Source organism: Babylonia areolata, chromosome 24 (genome assembly GCF_041734735.1).
Source record: "Babylonia areolata isolate BAREFJ2019XMU chromosome 24, ASM4173473v1, whole genome shotgun sequence".
In the NCBI taxonomy this organism is placed as follows: Eukaryota; Metazoa; Mollusca; class Gastropoda; order Neogastropoda; family Buccinidae; genus Babylonia; species Babylonia areolata.
The window spans coordinates 15,266,925-15,289,424 of record NC_134899.1 but is presented as its reverse complement, the minus strand read 5'-3'; the positions used below and the strand labels follow the sequence as shown (position 1 = coordinate 15,289,424).

The window sequence follows — 22,500 nt, the reverse complement described above, 5'->3', positions numbered from 1 at the left end:
GTATACGAGTGAGCGTATCAGTTGTCATCGCCCACAAACGCAGTTCTAAGGAGAGAAATACAATGTACGTGGAGACGTGAAGGGAATTTCGCACCCAACACGCTTCGAGGATGCGAGACAGAAACTAGTGGGTATGGTTTAGGGGAGAAAAATTTCCATGCGCCAGAGACGTTTTTTGTGGATTTGTATCTCCACCCTCTCCCCCTCTCCTCCCCCACCCCCCCACTCGCCGCCTACCCGCCCACATCCGACACCCCCCCCCCCTCCCCACACACACACACACACAACACACACATCTTCGGCCTTCCCACCTCTCCTCCCTACTTTACTCACTAACGCGCTGTCAGGAAAGCAAGAAAAAAAAAAAAAGAAAAAAAAAAGAGGATTGTAGAAGGAATGGGAGGGGGGACAGAGGCGGATAGTTGTCGGCTGTGTGTGTGTTTATGCCCAGCAAGCACAGGATGGAGCGTGTGTGTGTGTGTGTGTGTGTGTGTGTGTGTGACAGAGAGAGACAGACAGACAGACAGGCATAGAGAGAGAAAGAACAAGCGTGCGTGCGTGCATGATTGTCTGAATGATGTGACTGATAATAGCACCGACAGCAGAGAGGTTCTCACTGGCTGAACACAGTGACATTTCTTTTCTGCTGAAAGAATGGCCCCTCAGAAGGTCAGAGTCTGAAAACGTTGTTCGCAAACAGGGAGGGTGGGGGTGGGGGTAGACTTATAAACAAATAAAATAAAGATAAGTGTTGTCTGTTGAAAACGAAAGGCTGTCGTGCGGCTGATATTTGGTGCTGTTTTTGTTGTTGTTGCTGTTGTTGTTGTTGTTCTTCTTCTTCTTCTTCTTCTTCTTCTTCTTCAGGATTTTTCTTCTTCTTTGTCTTCTCCTCCTCCTCCCCCTCCTACTGCTTCTTCTTCTTTGTCTTCTTTCTCTTCTTGTTCTTTTCATTACCATGGCCATTTATTGTTATTATTTGTTGTTGTTGATTTCAGCCATCAGAATGCGTAATTTGGTCCCACGAAAAAAGCCCATGCATGAAATTCATCCAGGGGGACACGTTGTTGATGTTGGTTTTGTTATAAGTAGTAGTAGTAGTAGTAGTAGTAGCAGCAGTAGCAGCAGCAGCAGCAGTTGTTGTTGTTATAGTTGTAGTAGTAATAGCAGCAACAGTAGCAGTAGTAGTAGTCGTGTTGATTTTTAAGCCCTGAGAAGTACGCAAATAGGCCCTACGAAAAAGAACAAACAGAAAATTCATCAAAGAGGACGCCGACTAAAAAAAAAAACCTGACACTCAGAAGACTGAAAAAAGAGCCGGAGGTTGAGGACGTGTCAGTCAGCCGTGGGGCGTTCCTGTCTAGTGTTTCTTCGTCAGCAGAAGTGCTCACACACACATCCTGAGATCTGAGTGACTACGTTCTTTTTACATCGTCTGTGATGGACGACAGTAGGTGGGTGAGCGGAGACTCGAAACACAGGCTTGTGGGGCCCCCTAAATGTCCACCATCTTCTGTCCGATTTTACTTTCTTTTGTTGGTGAGTTAACGCTTATAGCTTAACATACCATACAGAGCCTGAATTACCAGGGTTGTGGTAGTTTTCGCATGCGCCATGGTATGTGATGTGACAATGGAGTCCCTTGTCCCTCGTCAGCACGAGGAGCGAGTAGATGAAGCAGACTTGATGGTGATGATATGGATACTTACACAGCGCCTATCCTCGGTCGGAGACCAAGCTCTAAGCGCTTTATTACAGGATCTTTAGCGTGCGTATTTGATCTTCTACATTGCATATATGCACACGAAGGGGGTTCAGGAACTAGTAGGTCTGCACATATGTTGACCTGCGAGATCGGAGAAAATCCCCACTAGACTTCATCAGAAGTGGGTCCTCAAGTGGGGATGAAGACCCAGGTAATGACTGTGTCATAAGGCGACGCAGTCTTTGACTATATTATATGAGTGGACGATCCTTTTTTGTGTTTATGAATAAAACCCTCCCTACCCCTCTTCCCCATCCCCATGGCTGTGTTGACTGTTGTGACGTTTGTGTCAAAGTGTTGAACAGGGATGCGTCGACGCCGTTTCATAACATGTGGTGGTCTGTCTGTCTGTCTGTCTGTCTGTCCAGACTGACTGACTGTATGTTTGCCTGTCTTGATCATCCCTTCTTTGTCTCTTTCCTCGATGACAGAGCCTTGAAGGTTTGCCATGAAAGCATTGTGAAATCGCTACGCTCCGTCTGTCTCTCGTCTCTTTCGGTCTCTGTGTCTCTCTGTGTGTCTGTATGTCTGTCTCTTTGTATGTCTGTCTGTCTGTCTCTTTGTTTCTCTGCCCCGCCCCCTCTCCCATCTCCTCCTCTCTCTCCAACGAAATCGGAAACAAAAACAAAAAAAACCCTGCAACATGATAGCTCATTGGAAACTAGTACAGCGAAAATACTCATCGGTGAGAGCTGTTCCTTTTATCCCAAACCAGTTGAGATCATCGAGCTCAATAGTATCCTATTCAACTCAGTGGTTGAGATCTCCATATATCCTGGTAAGAGAAACATTTATAAATTAAAGCACACACCTTGACGAAGTCTTGTCAGCACGGTAGAGTGTAAAGTCACCCCCACCCAGCAGTGTGAGAGGCTCTTTTCGTGGTGTGGGACCTGAAACGAATTGTACGAACGCAGGACCGGAAATGAAAACGGTGTCGCACTGTGACGCATAGTCGCGACCGAGTCTCGCGCTTTGGGAGAGAGACTGGCTGTCGGGCCCACGGATGATATGGGGGGGATGGGAGGGGGGTGGGGGGCGGGGGGCGCTGAGGAGGACGGGCAGGGGAGAGGCGGAGGGGGCTGGGGGGGGGGGAGGTTAGGGGCTGGATGGGGCATGGGGGGGATGGGAGTGGGATGAAAGTATCCGACTATTATTATAACAAGAGGGAAGTAGGATCAGTTTGACTTTGCGCACGCACGCGAAGTAGCACGCAAGCGCGTTTTCTCTGTCTGTCTGTTAGTCTGTCTGTCTCTCTTTCTCTGTCTCTCTCCCATATACACAAACATGCTCTCTCTCTCTCTCTCTCTCTCTCTCTCTCTCTCTCTCTCACACACACACACACACACACACACACACACACACACACACACACACACACACACACACACACACACACACAACGTTTTATGCATGTACTCATCCAGCTATTGAAATGAACATTTGGCCCAGTAGGTAAACTCTCTCTGTCTCTCCGCATATGACTCTGTCTCTGTCTCTCTCTCTTTCTTTTTTCTCCCTCTCTTCCTCCTCCCCCCCTCCCTCTCTCTCTTCTCTACCACCCATTCAACTTTCAACGGGCGATACAAATGTACTGTTGCCCAAGGCCGATGTACAGTATGATCGACTCTCTCTCTCTCTCTCTCTCTCTCTCTCTGTCTCTGTCTCTCTCCCCTGTTCATCATCCTTTTCTCTCCCGCACCTGTCTCACTCCTCCATCTCTCACCCTCCCTCACTCTCCCTCTCCCTCTCTCAGGGCCAGCCTTCGCATAGTCCCACCCTCGACACCCTGTCTACCTCTTCTTTCATCTCCCCTGTCCATACTTCTCCCTCTCTCCGCTTGTCTGTCTCTTACTTACCCCCCTCCTACCCCCCTCACACCCCCCCCCCCCCACACACACACACACACCACCTCCACCCCCCCACCCCCGTCCTCCGCCCTCCGCCACCCAGTCTCGGATCCGTCACACGTTCTCTTGTGTTTGTTTTGACCACATCTTTGTGACATCAGTAGGTATGGGTGCGCGCGCGCGCGGACACACACACACACACACACACACACACACACACACAGACGCACACACACACACACACACACACACACACACACACACACACACATTTTCCAATGGGTGTGTTACTCTGTGTGTGTGTGTGTGTGTGTTTGCGCGTGCGTACGTGCGCTGCTTCTGTGTGCTCTTGTGAGTGCTCGTAATTGGAATCCATGTGCAGGTGCATATGTTTTTTTCTGTGCGTGTACGTGTCTGTCGTGTTGGCGCGCGCGCGCGCGCGCGCGCGTGTGTGTGTGTGTGTGGCAGTCGGGCGGAGGGAAGTTTGGACGGGGCGAGAGACAAGAGATAAACAGACAAGAGACAGAAAGAGACACAAACAGACAGGTATAAAATAAGATTAAAAAAAATAATAAATGCCTCGCCTCTGTTAAAATCAATCATAACTGGGTCGCATGGAGTGGTGGGACGGACTGTCAGATACAACACGTATTGAAGGAAACAAAACACAAACAAAACAAGGAGAGAGAGAAAAAAAAGTATATTTATATACATAACAAATAGAATCAAAGATAACAAAGCTTGATCCAGATCTGCCGTGGTGTGTGTGTGGCCTTGAAAGTGACTTGTGAGGGAGATGTGAGTGGTGGGTGGGTGAGTTGTGGGGGAAGAGAGAGGGTGGTCAGAAAAAGAGGGGGTTGAAAGATGAAAGCTCGTGACATTTGTCTGACGATCTGACATCCACAGTGATACATAAGTATGCGCGCGCGCGCACACACACACACATATAGCGCGCGCGCGCACACACACACACACACACACACACACACATGCCTCATGCTGCAGGATAGAGAGAAAGAAGATGGTGGTAGGGGAGGGGGTGGTGGTCCGCTCACATAGAAATGTTAACATTGTTAACATGTTCGCGCGCGCGCGCGCACACACACACACACACACACACACACACACACACACACACACACAAGAACCTATGGTGAACGTTATTTCACCATTGCTGCTCCTCACATCTGGAACAACCTTCCTCATCATACCTGTGCAAAAAACTCATCTTTTTTATAACCTGTTTATCAGCTTCCTTCTTCTCCAACACCACCCATGTCAGCTCACTTTGGATGGAGGGAGAGAGGGGGAGAGAGAAAGATTGGTCATGAATGATTTATGTAATTCGAAATAGTTTTTCTTTCGTGTAAAACGCCCTGGAGCCAGTTGCATTGCTCGGACGGAAGAGCCTAGTATGGTCGTAACCCGCTACTAACTGTGTGTAGTATGGAACTGACCAATGGCGTAGTTCGGTCAACGTAGGCATTTAGTCACGTGTAACTGTCAAAAAATTAGAAACAGTCAATGCAACTGGCACCTGAGCTGTTAGAGAGAAAGGGCGCAATATAAAATTAATGAGTATTATTATCATTAGTCAGACCATAGGGAATCTGAAAAATAGACAATGTACGTAAGTTATACAGTGGTAAAGGTGAGAATATATATTCACTCTGACATAAAACCAAAAGGTCAAGTTGCCAATGGTGTTCTAACAAACCGAGAGAAAGGGAGAATTGTCAGCATGGCCTTACCGTTTAGCATCCCGTCTCTGGGTTTGGCTGTGAGTTTTTTTATTCATAGATTTCTGTGTACAAGCAGTAAGCATATATATAGAGTCTGCAGCAAAACACATAGCATATTGTCATACAGCTGGTTTTTGTTGTTGTTTTATTGCTTTGCTTTTTGTGTGTTGTAATCATGCATTTATGGGACATCACATGCATGTAAGAGGCAACCAGGCGTGTGCGCAAAGACGTGGGGATCTTGCATGTATATTACATCATTAGGAATAAAGCCAAACATGGCTTCATGTCCATCCATCCTTGTGCGTCTTGTGCGCAGGTTTCTGCAAACATCTCGAAATGACGGCATTGGGTGGAGATGAAAGGCAAAAGAGAGAAAGATGGAAAGAACTAAAGACAGACACATGATCGGTTGTACGTGATTGAAGGGACAGCGACTCCGTCGGAACGGAAATGTCAGCTCTGTGTGTGTGTGTGTGTGTGTGTGTGTGTGTTTGTGTGATATGTCTGAAGGGGCGCGCGCGCCTCCGCACACACACACACACACACACACACACACAGTGCACACATAATGATGAGGGCTCGAGAGAGAGAGAGAGAAAAACATCAACCATTAATGTATATTTGGGACTTCTGAGGGAGATAGATGTTGCCAGTTAGACAGGCAGAGAGAGAGAGAGAGAGAGAAGAACAGAAGAAAGAGGCACCAAGGGAGAGAGGGAGATACAGAGAGAGAAAGAGAGAGAACTTTGGCACAGAGAGAGAGAAGCACAGAGGAAAAGAGACAGACAGACAGGTAGAGATGGACACAGAGAGACAGACAGACAGACAGACAGGTAGAGATGGACACAGAGAGACAGACAGGCAGACAGGTAGAGATGGACACAGAGAGACAGACAGGCAGACAGGTAGAGATGGACACAGAGAGACAGACAGACAGGTAGAGATAGACAGAAATGCACAAAGAGAGACAAAGACAGAGAAATGTAAACAGAGGTTGAGAGAGAGAGAGGGGGGGTACAGAGAGAGAGAGAGAGGAGGGGGGTGCAGAGAGAGAGAGAGGAGGGGGGTACAGAGAGAGAGGAGGGGGGTGCAGAGAGAGAGAGAGAGGAGGGCACAGAGAGAGAGAGAGAGAGAGAGAGAGAGATAGAGCAAGGACACATGAAATCAGACGTGATCACACAGAAAGAGCGAACGAAAACCAACAGCAGTACAAGTGACGGTGGTTGGAAGTGGAAAAGGAATGGACCCCATCCCCTCTGTCGCCCCGTTCGTCTGGCGTTGGCAACAAGTGGTGTGTGTGTGTGTGTGTGCGAGTGTGTTTGTGCGTGTTTTGTACATGTATGTGTGTGTGTGGTGTGGTGAGCATGGGGGGGGGGGGGTGTTTGTGTTGCGTGCGTGTGTGTGTTGGGCGTCTGAGGGAGGTAGGGCTCTGTCCCCTTCCATCTTTCTGTCCAACCCCAGCACCCCAGTTCCCCTCTCCAAAACCTCCACCCCCTCTCCCAACCCCCTCCCAAAGTCCCTGTCGCTATCCCGCCGTTTACCCCCTTCCCCATCCACTGCCACATGTACGTTTTTCCCTACCAAAACCTCCAGTCCACTCCCCCACCCCTCCCAAATTCCCTGTCACTCCCCCCTCCCCCTCCTCTACTCCCTTCCCCATCCACTGCCACATGTACGTTTTTTCCTCCCCAAACCTCCAGTCCACTCCCCTACCCCCTCCCAAATTCCCTGTCTCCCCCCCCCCCTCCTCTACCCCCTTCCCCATCCACTGCCACATCTCTCTGTTCCCTTTCATTTTGCTCAGGAGAACGAGTGTTTGTTTTTGGCCCTGTCATACATTGTGTGGAGCAGCTTCTGTGCGTGCGTATGTGTGTGTGTGCGTGTGTGCATGTGTGTGTATGCGTGTGTGTGAATGAGTGTGAATGTATGCGTGTTTAGAGAGAGAGAGAGGGAGAGAGATTTTCTTCTTTTCACTCTTATTCTTATTATTGCTATTGTTCTTTTTCTGCGGGTTTTTTTTTTTTTTTTATCAACTTGTCTTCTTCATCCACCATCTCCCTTTCTTTCACCCTCTCCTTCCTCCCCCTCCCCCTCCCCCTTGCTCCCCGGCTCCTTTCCTACCTGTGTGTTTTGCCCACGGCAGGCGATTTGTCTCCGTCAAGTTGAACAAACACGTTTTACATGTCAAGCACACGAACTCATTTGTGTGTCACAATCTTTGCATATCATTTAGCTGGGCAGTGATGGGGGGGGAGGGGGCCGGGGGAGGGAGCCGAGGGAGGGGGGGTGGGGCTTTTTAATATGCAGCTTCTGAACTTTTTCTGGCTTCTTCTTCTTCTTCTTCTTTTCTAACTCTGCATGAAACAAAACAGAAAGCATAGTTTACAACCCACAGAAAGAAAAACCAGACTGTCATTCGTTCGTTCGTCCATTCTTTCTTTCTTTCTTTCTCCCCCCACCCCCCTCTCCCTCTCCCTTCTCTCTCTCTCTCCTCTCTCCTCTCTCTCTCTCTCTCTCTCTCTATCTCTCTCTCCCCCTCTCCCTCCCTGGACAGACCGGAAGAATAGACCATGTCAGACGGGCGAGTGGTTAAAGCGTTGGACTTTCAAACTGAGGGTCCCGGGTTCGAATCACGGTGACGGCGCCTGGTGGGGGTAAAGGGTGGAGATTTTTACGATCTCCCAGGTCAACATTATGCAGACATGCTAATGCCTGAACCCCCTTCGTGTGTATACGCAAGCAGAAGATCAAATAAGCACGTTAAAGATCCTGCAATCGATGTCAGCGTTCGGCGGGTTATTGAAACAAGAACGTACCCAGCATGCACACCCCCTAAAGAGGAGTATGGTTGCCTGCATGGCGGGGTAAAAACGGTCATACACGTAAAAGCCCACTCGTGTACATACGAGTGAACGTGGGAGTTGCAGCCCACGAACGCAGAAGAAGAAGAAGACCACGTCAAAAATGTTAATCCTTGAATTCATGAAAAAAACAAAAAAAAAAACAAAAAAAACACGTTAATGTAAGTTCTGAGTTCTCTGTGGAAATATGACCCCGATATTTTCAGGGGAGCCAGTGTTGTCAGAGAACAATTAAATGGCCGGAAAACTGCCTGACAAAAAGACCGTGGCCTGAGAAAAAGACGGAAGAGCGACTAACCCGCCTCTGTTTGATGATCCGGGAAGAAACCACAGAGGAAATGAAACTGGCCTGACCTGAGAACATTCTATAATTATAATGAGAAGGCGTTGGAAAAATAGCCTAACAGTTGCTGGACTGCGAGAGAAAATAGCCTGACCTTTGATGTACTAGTGGAGAAAAAAGCCTGACCTTTGGAATAGGAGACACATTTGGTGGATTAAGGGAGAACATTTATTTTGCCTGACGTTTGGTTTGATAGGAGAGAAAATAGCCTGGTGGATTGGGAGAGAAAATGGCCTGACCCTTGGAATGGGGGAGGAAAGAAAATGGTTTGATATTTGTTGGACAAGGGGAGAAAATAGCCTGACCTTAGGTGGACTAGAGGAGAAAATAGCCTGACGTTTGGTGGACTAGGGGATAAATAGCCTGACCTTTGGTGGACAAGGAGAGAAAATAGCCTGACCTTTGATACCTAGTGGAGAAAATAGCCTGACGTTTGGTGAACACGGAGAGAAAATAGCCTGACCTTTGGTGGATTAGGGGGGGAATAGCCTGACGTTTGGTGAACACGGAGAGAAAATAGCCTGACCTTTGATACCTAGTGGAGAAAATAGCCTGACGTTTGGTGAACACGGAGAGAAAATAGCCTGACCTTTGGTGGATTAGGGGGGGAATAGCCTGACGTTTGGTGAACACGGAGAGAAAATAGCCTGACCTTTGATACCTAACGGAGAAAATAGCCTGACCTTTGGTGGGCTAGGGGAGAAAATAGCCTGACCTTTGACCTTTTGAGGACTAGGGGAGAAAATGGACTGACTCTTGGTGGACTAGGGGAGAAAATAGCTGACCTTTGACCTTTGGAGGACTAGGGGAGAAAATAGCCTGACCTTCGGTGAACAAGGGGAAAAAAATATCCTGACCTATGGTGGACAATGGTAGAAAATTGCTGATGAAAATTTAGCTAAGCCCATAAAGGCTTGAACAGGAGCAGAGGTGAGAGGAGTGGCGTAAAGAATGTATACATGTATACATTTTTTTGGGGGGATCTTAAATGTAAGGAAAGAAAAGGGTAAGTGAAATCTTTTCAGGAGGGTGGGGCGGAGATAACGTAAGCTTCTGGGGGTCTCTGGACGGGGCGGGAGAGGGGGGGGGGGGTATAACAAGATTGTCCAATCCTCTGATAATCAGGGGGGAAGGACGGATGGAAACAGGCTTATCCCTCCTGTTTCTGCTTCTTGTCTTGATGGCTTCTGTTCTGCTCCTCCGACTGTAGTTGCTGTCGCTCCTCTTCCCCCTCCTCCTCCTCCTTTTCCTCCTCCTTCTGCTCCTCCTCCTCCTCCTTCTGCTCCTTTTCCTTCTCTTTCGTCTTCTTCCTCTTCTTCCTTATCCTCCTTTACCTTCTTCTCCCCTTCCTACTTTCGTCTTATGTTGTTACTGCTGTTGATGTTGTTGTCGTTTTCTGCCCTTGTTATGAATGTTATCTTTTATCTTTTTTGTCTTTGCTTCTTCTTATTCTTCTTCTTCTGCTGCTGCTGTGAACTTTCATATAACCGTTTTTGACTCACCTGTGTAAACAAAGTGAGTCTATGTTTTAACCCGGTGTTCGGTTGTCTGTGTGTGTGTGTGTGTGTGTGTGTGTGTGTGTGTGTCCGTGGTAAACTTTAACATTGACATTTTCTCTGCAAATACTTTGTCAGTTGACACCAAATTAGGCATAAAAATAGGAAAAATTCAGTTCTTTCCAGTCATCTTGTTTAAAACAATATTGCACCTCTGGGATGGGCACCAAAAAAATGAAGCCTAATTATATGCAAACTGCATTTACTGTTATATTTATATTTTTTGTATTCTCTAAACTTGGCACTTTGATCTGATATTCTGACCCAACAACAAGAGCAGTCATTATTATCATTTTTTGTTCAAACAGGAACTTCTTTTGCTAAGCATGGAAGTTTTATTTATTTTGCAAACGTTTTGGTGTAGATAATAAAAAAAGGGAAATTACTCTGTAATTAATGCTAGGGGACTTAATTCGCTTTAAACTGATCTTTCTCATCTTAAACATTATATTTTGAAATTATACTCAATACATAAATAGCTTGGATTTTTTTTTAAGTGTATCACAAGTGAGTCTTGAAGGCCTTGCCTCTATTCTTGTTGTTGCTCTCGTCTTCGTCAACACGTTGTAGTCCAGAAGCAGTTGCAGTGGTAGTTGGTAGTAGTAATGGTGGTGGTATCAAATGTCAGCTAGTTTACCTTGGGTAAACTTACTTTGTTACGAGCACACACACACACACAGACACACACACACACACACACACACACACACACACACACACACCATGGGGTGTTCTGACTCAACAACGCACCCCTCCTCCTGCTCCTCCTCCCTCTATCCCCCCACCACCACCACCACCACCCGGCCCCCATCCTTCTTTACCTTTGAATGATGGACCGGAGAAGGAGGAGGAGCAGGAGCAGGAGGGTGGCCCGTCTATGGGCAGTGATGAACGTGTACGGACGTGGTGGCAGTAGGAGATTTATGCTTCCTGTGACCTTTGCTACATGGAATACCGGGAGCTGAGGGATTGGGGATGTTGTTGTGGACTCACCACCACCGTTTATACGTATCTGTAGTTGGGCCGTCCACACGGCAAGTCCTCGCTTCGGGACTGAGTGAGTGGTGGTGTGCAGGGGGATGTTCTCGTTCATTCACTGTTCTGGGCGCTGGTGTGTGTTGTGGTGTGGTGTGGTGTGGTGTCGTGTGTGTGTGTGTGTGTGTGTGTGTGTGTCTGTGTGTGTGTGTGTGTGTGTGTGGTGTGTGTGTGTGTGTGTGTGTGTGTGTGTGTGTTTCGCTATCGTGTGTGTTTGTGTATGTGTTCGTGTGTGTTTGTGTATGTGTTCTTTCTTTCATTTGTAAATATTATGTATTTCCCACCAGAAGTGGTTTTTCACCGCACAGAGAGGGTGGGGTAGAAAGCAGGAAAGAGAGAGGGAGAGAGAAAGAAAGAGAATTATCCGAGCTCATCGGTATGTGTATGTTTGTGTGTTCTGTCTCACATTCCATAAACTAGTACATTCGATTTCTGTTGTAGCAAAGCACATCACATTTATTATCAACATACAGTACCAAAAAAAAAAGAAGAAAAAACCCCTACTATTCGTTGATACAAGTCCTGAATATTTAGGAGTGGTGTTGACAAAAAGAAAAAAAAGAAAAACAAAACAAAAAGCGAACAGTACCGACATGATGAGAAAGGCTCCGTGTCGTGGAGATGTGTGCCATCTGGTATTGCCAGAGTGACGTCAGAGATAGGTCATTAATGTGCGTACCCTCACCTATTAACAGTAACACCTCTTTCTCTCTCTCCCTCCTCTCTCTCTCTCTCCTCTCTCTCTCCCTCTCTCTCTCTCCCCCTCTCTCTCCCTCTCTCTCTCTCCCCTCTCTCTTTCCCTCTCTCTCTCCCTTCTCTCTCTCCCCCTCTCTCTCTCTCTCCCCTCTCTCTCACTCTCTCCCCTCTCTCTCTCTTTCCCCCCTCTCTCTCTCCCCTCTCTCTCACTCTCTCTCCCCTCTCTCTCTCCCCCCTCTCTCTCTCCCCTCTCTCTCTCCCCACTCTCTCTCCCTCTCTCTCTGCCTCTCTCTCTCTCTCCCTCTCTGCCTCTCTCTCTCTCCCTCTCTCCCTCTCTCTCCCTCTCCCTCTCTCTCTCTTTCTCTCTCCGTACTGCCTCCCTCTCCCCCTTCCGTCTTCCCACTCTCTCGTTCTCTTTCACGGTGCTGCCTCAATTCATTACTTATGTTGTTTTTGTTATTGTTGAAATTTATTTGTACGATGTCTTTGTTGTTGGTGGTGGTGGTGTTGCAAAATAGACGTAATGATTTTTTCAGTCAGTCGTCTCCGATTATGACAGAACAGTAGAGGAAGCAGTTGTTGTCCTGACTATCTGTGATAGAATTTCAGTATGGTGGAGAGTGTCCTGCCCAAGTACAACCCCCTCGGTGAAGATGGCCTAAAGACAGTCGGCGTTAGGATGGTTCCCCCAAGGCTGAAACACTAAGATGAACCAGTTCAACCTTGCCTCCTGGTTTGAGCGTCACAGACCAAGCTGTAAAGCTGTCACTGAAGTCCTGTTGTACTGGAGAAATTATTGATCATACAGCTCTCACTTTGCTGTTCGTTCGACTGTAAGCTTATGTAGTACGAATATGATTAGAAAAATATTATTTTAAAAGTACTATTTTGCACCCTTGTGTGACGTTGTTTTTACCGCATATTTACCAGTGAACTGCAGTTTATAAGAGCGAGCTTCTCATCTTCTGAAACCAGTGACATTATTATTATTTTTGAATTTATTGATGGAAAGGAGGATGGCTCATTTGGCGTGTGCAAAGCTGAGAGGTTTCTGTTGTAACCCTTTCAGTTAGTCTCAAATGTGTGGGGGGGTTTGTTTGTTTTTTTGTTGTTGTTTTTTTGTTGTTGTTTGTTTGTTTGTTTTGTTTTGGTTTGTTTTTGTTTTGTTTTGTTGTTGTTTTTTTGGTAATAGGCACTAGGCACCATAATTGGAATCAATGATTTTGGGTAGGTTTAAATGATGGCAAGCCGTGAATCTGATGCTTTTGTGAATACGCCCTTATGGCCAGTTTTGACTGTACTGTGACTATGAATCATTTGCTTGAATACGTTAAAAAAAAAAAATTCTGTCAACACCTTCATTCTCTCTCCACAACAGAACCGAATTACTGAAGTCCATAGCTGAACAAATATCAAGTCATTCACAAGAACTCTTCCCTTTTGCTAAATACATCACTCATCCACACCGCATCCGTTATAAGTTGACACCCCGTCCCCCATCCTCCTCCCCATCCCCCCATCTCTTCCCCCCACTCCCCCCCCCCTCACCCCCCACTCCGACATCCTAACGGAGCTGTCCGTGACAAAGCAAGGGGCCCTATGGTAAGCCTCAGGTAAACACGGCAGCTGGCTAATGGAGGATAACTTGAAGGTCCGGACGTTATCATGGCTTGCTGTCCGTCCGTCAGCCCAGTCAACCGTGAGGAAACGTTTCACGTGGGTGTACGTTTCCAGGAGGTGTGTGTGTGTGTGTATGTTGGGGGTCTGGGGGGTGGGAGGGGGGGAGGTTCTGAGCTTGGGGTGGAGGAGGGGGGATGATTTGTGGTGGCTTTCCGCTTGACATTTTGTAGCGTTGGCCAATTGTACCCTCCTCCTCCTCCCTCTTCCGCACCCACCCTTTCCACTATCCCCCACCTTCCTTCCCCTTCATTTTGCTTCTTGACAGTATGATGAATGGTTATTATGCTACCTGTCTCCTCAGTGTGATGTTGTTCTGGTATGTGTTGGGCGGGGGGTTGGGGGGGGAGGGGAGCGGGGAGGGATGGGGGGAGAGGATGCGTGAGTGTGTAAGGTGGGGGAGTAGAGGGATTGGGAGGGGGTGGGGGAGTAGAGGGATTGTGTGCTTTTAAGTGTGTCGGAGGGATGGGGGGATTAGTGAGTGTTCGTGTGTGTTTGGAGTGTTGGGGAGGGAGGGGGTGGGGGGGTAGCTGAGTGTGTGTGTGTATGTATGTCTCCGCGTGTGTGTATGTGAGTAAACGTTTGTGTGGGTTGTTGGATGTTATTGTGTTTTCTGTGGAGGGCTGGAGGAGGGGTGTCATGTTCGTCAGATGTGTTTTATCTTTATATTTTGAATTCATTATTTCTCTCTCTCTCTCTCTCTCTCTCTCTCTCTCTCTCTCTCTCTCCACACACACACACACACACACACATATATATATATATATATATATGTGTGTGTGTGTGTGTGTGTGTGTGTGTGTGTGTCACTTGTTAATACGCCACATACGCCCTCTGTTGCAGCAGAAGCTGAAGCAAAAGATCGACTCGGCCACAGCCAACAACAACGAAAACAGCGCCACCTCCACCAACACCAACACCACCACTGCCGCAGCAGCAGCAGCAGCAGCCGCCGCCGGGGTCGCGGCGGACAACATCTTCCAGTTCGACGACAACGAGCACGCGCCGCCGCCTCCCGCGGGCACGGGCACGGGCAGCCAGCAGGGCGTGACGACGTCGCACGTGAGCGGGGTCAGCAAGGTGAGCAGCAGCACCAACGTTGGGGTGACGGGCGGGGTCCAGGACGGCGCCCTGCCCCACCTGTCCGTGCAGATCGTGCAGCAGATTTCCTCCTCGCAGCGCCAGAGCCCGCAGACCATCCACACCAATGTGACGGTCAGCTCCACCCGCTACCCACCACCCCCGGTCAGCCAGCACCCCCACGCCCAACAGCAACAACAACAACAACAACCCGACGGCTCGCCCGCCAACCACAACCACAACCACCATCCCCACCCCCACTACCACGGCCCCCAGGCCCCCAACGGTGGCAGTAACATTAACGTGCACACCTCCACCTCTACCCAGCAACACCCCCAACACTGCGGAGGAGTAGGAGGGGCTAGCATCAGCGCCAACACCACCACCACCGCCACACTCGGCAACGCCAACAACAACGCTAACAACAACAACAACGCCGGCAGAGCCCGCGACAACAACGCCCTTCTCCCGCCCCTCTCCGGCGGAGGTTCTGCGGGCAGCGTGAGCGCGGAGACCAGTGTGCACACGAGCATCGAGTGCAAGCAGGAGCCCGTCGACGACGACGTGCAGTGCGAGGTGTCGCACGTGCTCGGGGACTCGGTGGTCAGCACTCCAGGCGGCGGGCCCGTGCCCGACCTCCCATACGACGAGATCCAGTACTTCCTGGAGAGCATCGAGAAGGACGACGGCGACCTGATCAAGGAGCTGGACGACTTCGACAAGATCTACCACAAGGTGCAGACCCGCGCCGAGAGCAGCGGAGCAGCAGGAGGCGGAGGCGCCGACTCTTCGGGGTCCGTGTTCTCTCCGCTGGACGGCTGTGACTCTCCGGGCCTGACCAAGGCCACGGCCAACTTCGCCGACCAGGTTCCCCCTCCTCCTCATCCCTCCCAGCACCCGCACTCCGGACCGCCGCTCACGCCCACCATGTTCGAGGCTCCTCAGGCTATGGGCGGGATGGTGGGGTCGGGTATGCCGGTGGGGCCCCCTCCACCCTCCTTGGTGGAGCCCACGGGGCCCGCGGCAGAGACTCTCAAGCAGATGGCCGCCCAGCACCAGCAGACATCCGGGGCGCCCTTCCCGGGCAAGGTTCTAGCCGAGTCCCACTACCCGGACCCCTACGACCCCTTCGGCCGCAGCAGGAACGGGTACCCTTCCAGTTACCCGGGCCAGTGCTACCCGCCAGGGAGTGTGGGGTACCCGGGGTACGGCCAGGCGGCGGGGGGGTACGGGGAGAGCGCCTCCCCAATGGGGCCCTACTCCGGGGGCAAGCCGGACCTGGCGGGGATGGGGTTCGGGCAGACCAAACCCCTGACCCACTACCCGGCAGAGGCGCACGGCATGCCCGGGGCGGGGGCCGGGGGCCACAGCGGTCAGCCCTCAGGGCCCAGCTCGCTGCAGCAGCTGCAGAACCAGGTGGCCAGCCACTTCAGCCCCATGCACATCACGCAGACCCAGCAGGTGCGCCTGGCCCACGGGCACCGCCACCTCCACCTCTCCCAGACCCAGCAGGTCCAGATGGCCGCGGCTGCAGCGGCGGCGGCCCAACAACAGCAGCAGCTTCAGCAGCAGCAGCAGGGACCGCCCCAGGGTATGACCGTGTCCCAGCAACAGTCCTTCACCATGGGCCCGCCGCACATGCAGGGTCAAGGTCAAGCTGGTCAAGGTCAGCCCCCACCCGGCATGGCCATGTCGGCAGCCGCCGCCCGAGAAATGCAGATGATGCAGGAGATGCGGCGGGAGCAGCAGCAGCAGCAGCAGTACATGAACCGACCCCCGCCAGAGTACAAGCTGCACCCGTCCGCCCGCCCGCCGGTTCCCGGGCCGCCGTACCAGCCGCCCAGCTCTGCTGGGGGAGGAGGAGGGGCTCACCACAGTAAAGGCGGGGGGTCATCCACGCCGCTGCAGACGATGCAGAACATGGTGAACCAGACGCCGCCCTACCCCACAATCAAGGGGGAGGCCGGCACGGGCAGCACGGGGGTCATGACCCAGATGTCGGCTGTGCAGTCCATGGCGGCTTCTGTCAGCTCCACCGGCCAACACATGGGCTCCACGCTGGCCCAGGCCTCGCAGAGTATGGCCTTCCAGCAGCAGCAGCAACAACAACAGCAACAACAGCAACAACAACAGCAACAACAACAACAGCAACAACCCGTGCCGCAACGTCCTCCTTCCTACTCCCCCACCACCACTTGCACCACACCCAACGGGGTGGTCACCACCAGCAACAGCGGCAGCAGCGGCGGCGGTGGGAACAGTGGGGGAGCAGTGGTGGGTGTGAGCAGCGCGGGGTCTCTTACCCACCCTCACTCCACACCCTCCTCCTCCTCGTCGTCCTCTTCCTCCTCCACCTCCTCCTCTAGCGGCAGTAGCAGCAGCAGCAGCCAGGCCCCCAGCAGCGGCTACACTAGCGCCCTGATGAGGAACCAGCGGCCGCCCAACGTCAACGTGGGCCCTGAAGGACTGAACATCTCCCAGCCCAGAGCCCACCCGGGCCACCCGGCCCACCCCTCCACGCACCTGGCCCACCACCTGCACGGAGGGGGGCACGGGGAGGGCTGGCCCCGGCCCATGATGCAGCAGCAAGGGGGGATGACGGCGGGGGCCGGGGGCATGGGACAGATGGGGTTCTCCCACCGGCCGGGTTCCGCCGGCGCTGTTGGGGGGATGGGCGGAGGACAGGGCCCCCCCGTGCCCGGGGGCCACGGCATGATGGGGGCCGGGGGGATGGGCATGGGGGTGGGCGGGGGGTCCCAGGTGATGATGCACCAGAGCATGCAGATGTCCCAGCAGCACAGCATGGCCATGCGGGGCGGCGGGGGGCCGGGTATGGCCGGGGGCGGCCCCCCTCCTCCCCCCCAGTCTGCCGTGCCGCCCCACTCCGCCCCCTACTCGGGCATGATGGGGCCCGGTGCCATGCAGACGGCCGCCAACGGCCCCCCTGCCCAGCAGTACCCGCCAGGCCTGGCTCAGGACGACTTCATGCAGTTCTTCAACTCGGAACAGTCGCACAACTTCGACTCGTTGAGTTCGGACCTGTTTGATGACATCCTCAAATGATGAGTCTGCCCCACTCCAGCACTCTCTGCCCACCTTACCCTAGAGAGCATGTCTCGGGCAAAGCCGTGTTTAGTTCACTGGTGTTACATCACCTGCCTTTTGCCGCCATTGTGACCACCGAATCCGACGGTGTCAGTTCCTACGCATTGTACTTCATTGTACTTCAGGTGCATAAAACAACATCAAAACGGAAGTGTTCCTCTAGAAATGACACCCACCACTGGAAACAACTCTTTGCAAACTGTTGATAGCATCAATTGTGAATTTGTTTTTAAAAATGTTAACTGCACAAAAAAGTGGTCTGTGTGACGGTTTTTCTGGAAAGTCAGACGTGAGAAACACAGATATAGATATATATATATATATATATATATATATATAGACAGTTTGCTGATGTCTCCTTCTTTATTGAATTTCAGAGTAGTGGAATCCGTGTACTGCCAACAAGTAAAAGCCAGCGCGTTCTGCACTGTGTTGTACCACTTCCTCCTCCACCCCCACACCGCCTTCCTCGATTTGTGGAGGTCACGGAGCAGTGTACCCGTGAGATGCTGCTGCTGCTGCTGTACCTGCTCTTCTGTCTTCTCCTGGTCCTGCTGTGCTTTTGTCACTGTCAACTTGGCTTCCATGCTGCGTCGGTTTCTTTCTCTGAACTCTTGTTGTATCTATCTCCCTGGTTCCTCAGCCTGTCTCTCTCTCTCTCTCTCTCCATCTCTGGTTGTCATCCCAACCCCAACTCCTTTCCCCTCGGCTCCCTGTCATCAGTCTCCTCCTTGTCTCTCTCCCTCTACGAGGCATGAAGATAGTCAACGACCAGTCTGCTTAAAACTGACTACAAAAGACACTGCTACTGTTGCTGATGGGAGTCACATTCTTAGGAAGTGCAAAAGCTCCCAACAACAAACAGCAAACTAAGTGAACAAGGTTGTCTGAATATATGGGTCAGATCAACTGCTGTCCATGTTTTTTTTTGTGTGTTTTTTTTTTTTCAACGTTACAGTTATCTTGTTATGTAAATAATAATCAGTTGAAATGAACGTTGGAACACACGCCAGTAATAAGTATGATTGTAATCAGCATGTGAAAAAAAAAGATCACAATCAAAAATGCTGAACATAATTATATTAAAAATGTTTCAGACAGAACTCTTATATGACCTTGATGTGTTTATTTGCAAGAATGAATTTGTCTGAATTATGCTACAAGTGTTGGCTACTGTAGCAAGGTATCAGATCTGTCATGTATTTTAACTGTAAGAGACTAAAATATTGAAATACTGAAGAATGTTTGAAACATGCACACACAAAAATTGTCAGCTCATGATTCAATGAGCAGTTAAGTGTGTGGCAGTTGAATATGTAGTGATAGTGTGTATGTGTGTGTGTGTGCGTCCGTGCGTGTGTACTATATGATAAGACAACATGCATAAGTGTGCATTACATACATCATCAGCGATTGAGACTGGTTACAAATAAATGTTGATAATCAAGAGTTCTTCCATTCTCATGTTCTGACCACGAAATCAACAGGTTTACATGTAAAAGACAACTCCTTGAATTGATAAAATGAATTCAAAATTGGACCACGTGAATGTATTTGGTTTTCTCTCATCCATAATGTTTGGCCTCATCAGCATGAGTAGCTCGTTCTGAACGCGTTGTACGGTCGTAAAAAAAAAATGCTGTATTACTTTTTGTCTTTTAAAGAAGAATGCATGATGTGACAAGTGACCGACCTGCACATAACTCTGTGCCGATTTGTCTACCTCCCCACGTGACTCAAACCTGATGCAGCCATTGGTCAACCCCTAATTCCTGGTAGCATTTTTTTCTTTTTCTTTTTCCTTTTTTTTTCGGGGAGGGGGGAGCCCGGAGGGGGGGGGGGTATATTATTATTTTCATTCACAGTTGTAATTGTGTCTGTGTATCAACTTTCGATTTGATTCTATTACAACCTGACTCAAGTATTCTGGCGATCAGAAGCCTGTCCAATTTCTGTTGCCTCGTGCGGGAATGCAGCGTTCGTGAGATGACATGAAGGTCATCAAAATTCTGACTGAAGAAAGTTTTGGAAGAGTGGGTGATGAAGGATGCTGCAGGGCAAGGGGTGGGGTTTTATAGCACAGATTTATTGCTGTGATTTAGATAAAGGGAGACATGAAACATTTCTTGAACATATTTTTGATTTTCACATTGAATGGAAAATACTTATCAACCAGTGTATATGTGTCAAATAAGAGTATAATTGGTGTAAATTTTCCAGAGGTTAGCGCTTTCTGTAAGGTCCACACACATCTGGGAAACCATCATAGTGCTATGTCTTTATCTTAACCATGGCGAAAATAACCGTATAAAGGTGAGAGTAAAATTTCGAATGAGATTTTTTCCCCTCTGAAAAGGATTTCTAAATGGATTTGATATATTTCATCCCTTCCTTGTTTGTGATTATAATATATATATATATAATGTAGTGTTGTGTTTACATGGTTTGGTGGTACTTAAAAAGATGTGTTTATTTTATACATGTTTGCTTGAGACATCAATAGTTTGTATAGTTGTTGTTCCAACGGTATACATTTGTGGTTCGGGTTTCGCTGTACGTCATGTTACAGAATGGTCCAAATATGCCTGGATCAGCAACTCTTTTGAGTTGCCATGAGATACATCTTTCTCAGTTGATACTTATTGTTAAACACATGAGAACTGATTGAATTACAGTATGCATGTCTTTTCATTTCATTGACAATGGCTTACGACAAAAACAAAATCAAACAAGAAAAACAATAGCAAAAAAAAAAAAAAGTAGGCCATAAAATGTGTTCCAAATGTGCCTGCTCTGTCTGTGTACGCTTCTTGAACAAGGTAGGCAGTGTTAGATTTTCCTGCGTTTTTTGTTTGGATGAGAGTTCCGTGTGGATCACCGCAGGAGACACTCCTCTTTCATGCATTGAGGGAAGAAAAAATGGACAGAATGAAAAGTAAATTGGGAGGAGGGGGCTAGGGGGGGCGGGGAGGGGCGTGGAAGTCGCCATCAGCTCCGAAGTGGCCTTCACACTCGCCGGGGCATTAGACATGAATAATGAAAAGTTGCCAAGCCAATGGCGAGAAATAGCCATCGCAGGACTCGAAGAGGACGTGGATTTTTTTGAAGATCGGTATTTTGACTGAAAGTATTCTTATAAGATTTCCAAATGTTCTTTCAACTATTCGTTGCTCGGCCAGATAAAAAAAAAAAAAAAAAAAGAAAGAAAAGGGGAAAAAAGCGAACTAAAGAAATGCAGCTCTAGAGATTCCAGTGACAGGTGTGTTTGGACCTGTCGGTACAGACCCCCCTACATTAGTTATGGTAGAAGTTGGAGAATATTTGTTGTTGTTGTTTGGGATTTTTTTGTGTGTTTGGGTTTTTTTTTATGCTTTCCATTGCCAAAACGTTGTTTAGTTGAGTATTGCCAGAGTAGAAGGGTCCGCCCTTGTCAGTGTTGATGAGATGTTGATGTAGTGACTTCCGTGTTGGTGGTCGTGTGTACTGGCACTGCAGTGATCTGCAGGGAGTCTGGTTCAGGTCATTGCTGTGCATGCTACTGGCTGCGTCTTATTCTTGTGTATGCTGTTGTTACAGTTTTGGACACTTGTCATTGTTCTCTTTCACTCTCCAGCACTCTCTCTGTCTGTCTCTGTCTCTCACTCTCTCTTCCCATCCAGAATGTTTCAAACAGCTCCACTTCTTTATGTGTGTGCGTGCGTGTGTGTATGTGTGTATGTGTGTGTGTGTGTTCATATTACGCAAGTGAGACATGTTCATGAAAGCCTCTCCCCAATGCATTAAAAATCTGTGAAAGATGTATTCTGATGACGTGTCCTGACAGATGATGCACTTGTAATTGTGTCATATTGTGATCCGTGTATTGTTGACGTGTCACACACATCATGAAACTTCACCCAGCATGTGTGCGCGTGTGACCTTTGCAGGGACCAAAATCATTATTCGAACTGTGTACTCTATATCCGTAGATGACTTGTTGTAGCGAGAGGGGTGCACACCCCGTAATGTATAAAAAAAAAAAAAACTTTTTTTTTTTAAAGCGACCTTGCGAGTGTGCTAGCTCCAGCACATGTATACATGTCTCTGTCTGCACACATTGTCTCCGTGTGTTAATGATTTATATGCATGCGTCACGGATCGTTATCTGAGTCGTTCAAGCGTTCATTTCATGTTGGCATCTCATTTCGTTTGGGGTCTATTCTCGTCTTAGTTTGTCTCAGCGGACATTGTGTTCAGATAGGGGAAGAGAAAACAGTCATAAAAATGATAGTTGGGAAGGGATGTTTTACATGTTCGTCATCAGAAGATGATAATCTGAGGTAGAGGAGGGGAGAGGGGGGTATGTTGTTCAGTTGTTGCATGGATAAATGGGTGCGAAGGGAGGGGATGAACTGTTTGCGTCGAGTGTGCGAGAGGGGTGGGGTGGGGGGAGGGGCAACAATGATGAGAGTTCCTTTTTGTGTGCTTTGTTGTTGTTGTTGTTTTGAGAATTCAGTGTCTGTAGAATATATGAATTCACGTGTTGACGAACATTCAGGGTTCTTATGCATGGGCGAGATGCGAGTCTGAATTCTGTCTCCAGAGAGGAAGAGAGGCCGAGTCTTTTTTTCTTTTTGTGTGTGTGTGTGTGTGCGTGTGCGTGTTTGTTTTTTTTAATTGAAAAAATAAATCTAAAAAAAACATGCATTTTATTTGAGTGTGAAGTTTGTTCGCTGTCTTACTGTATTTTGCATAAAAAGTGTTTCTTCAAAATTGAAAAATTAGTCAACGAAAAGACAGGCATGGCGGAT

At 49.0% G+C, this 22,500-nt stretch overlaps 1 protein-coding gene across 2 annotated transcripts in view; it reads left to right on the top strand.

The window, feature by feature from the left end:
• The window catches only part of LOC143298683 (uncharacterized), a 60,993-nt gene that overhangs the window by 37,824 nt on the left and 669 nt on the right, over positions 1-22,500 (top strand). The window contains exon 3 of one of the 2 annotated variants that reach the window (XM_076611569.1): positions 14,372-22,500. This exon is cut by the window's right edge and continues 669 nt beyond it. In XM_076611569.1, coding sequence (XP_076467684.1) covers positions 14,372-17,668 — 3,297 coding nt within the window. In that variant the 3' untranslated portion in view covers positions 17,669-22,500. Of the gene's footprint in view, positions 1-14,368 lie in introns of both variants that reach the window. The other variant, XM_076611568.1, reaches the window with a different exon arrangement.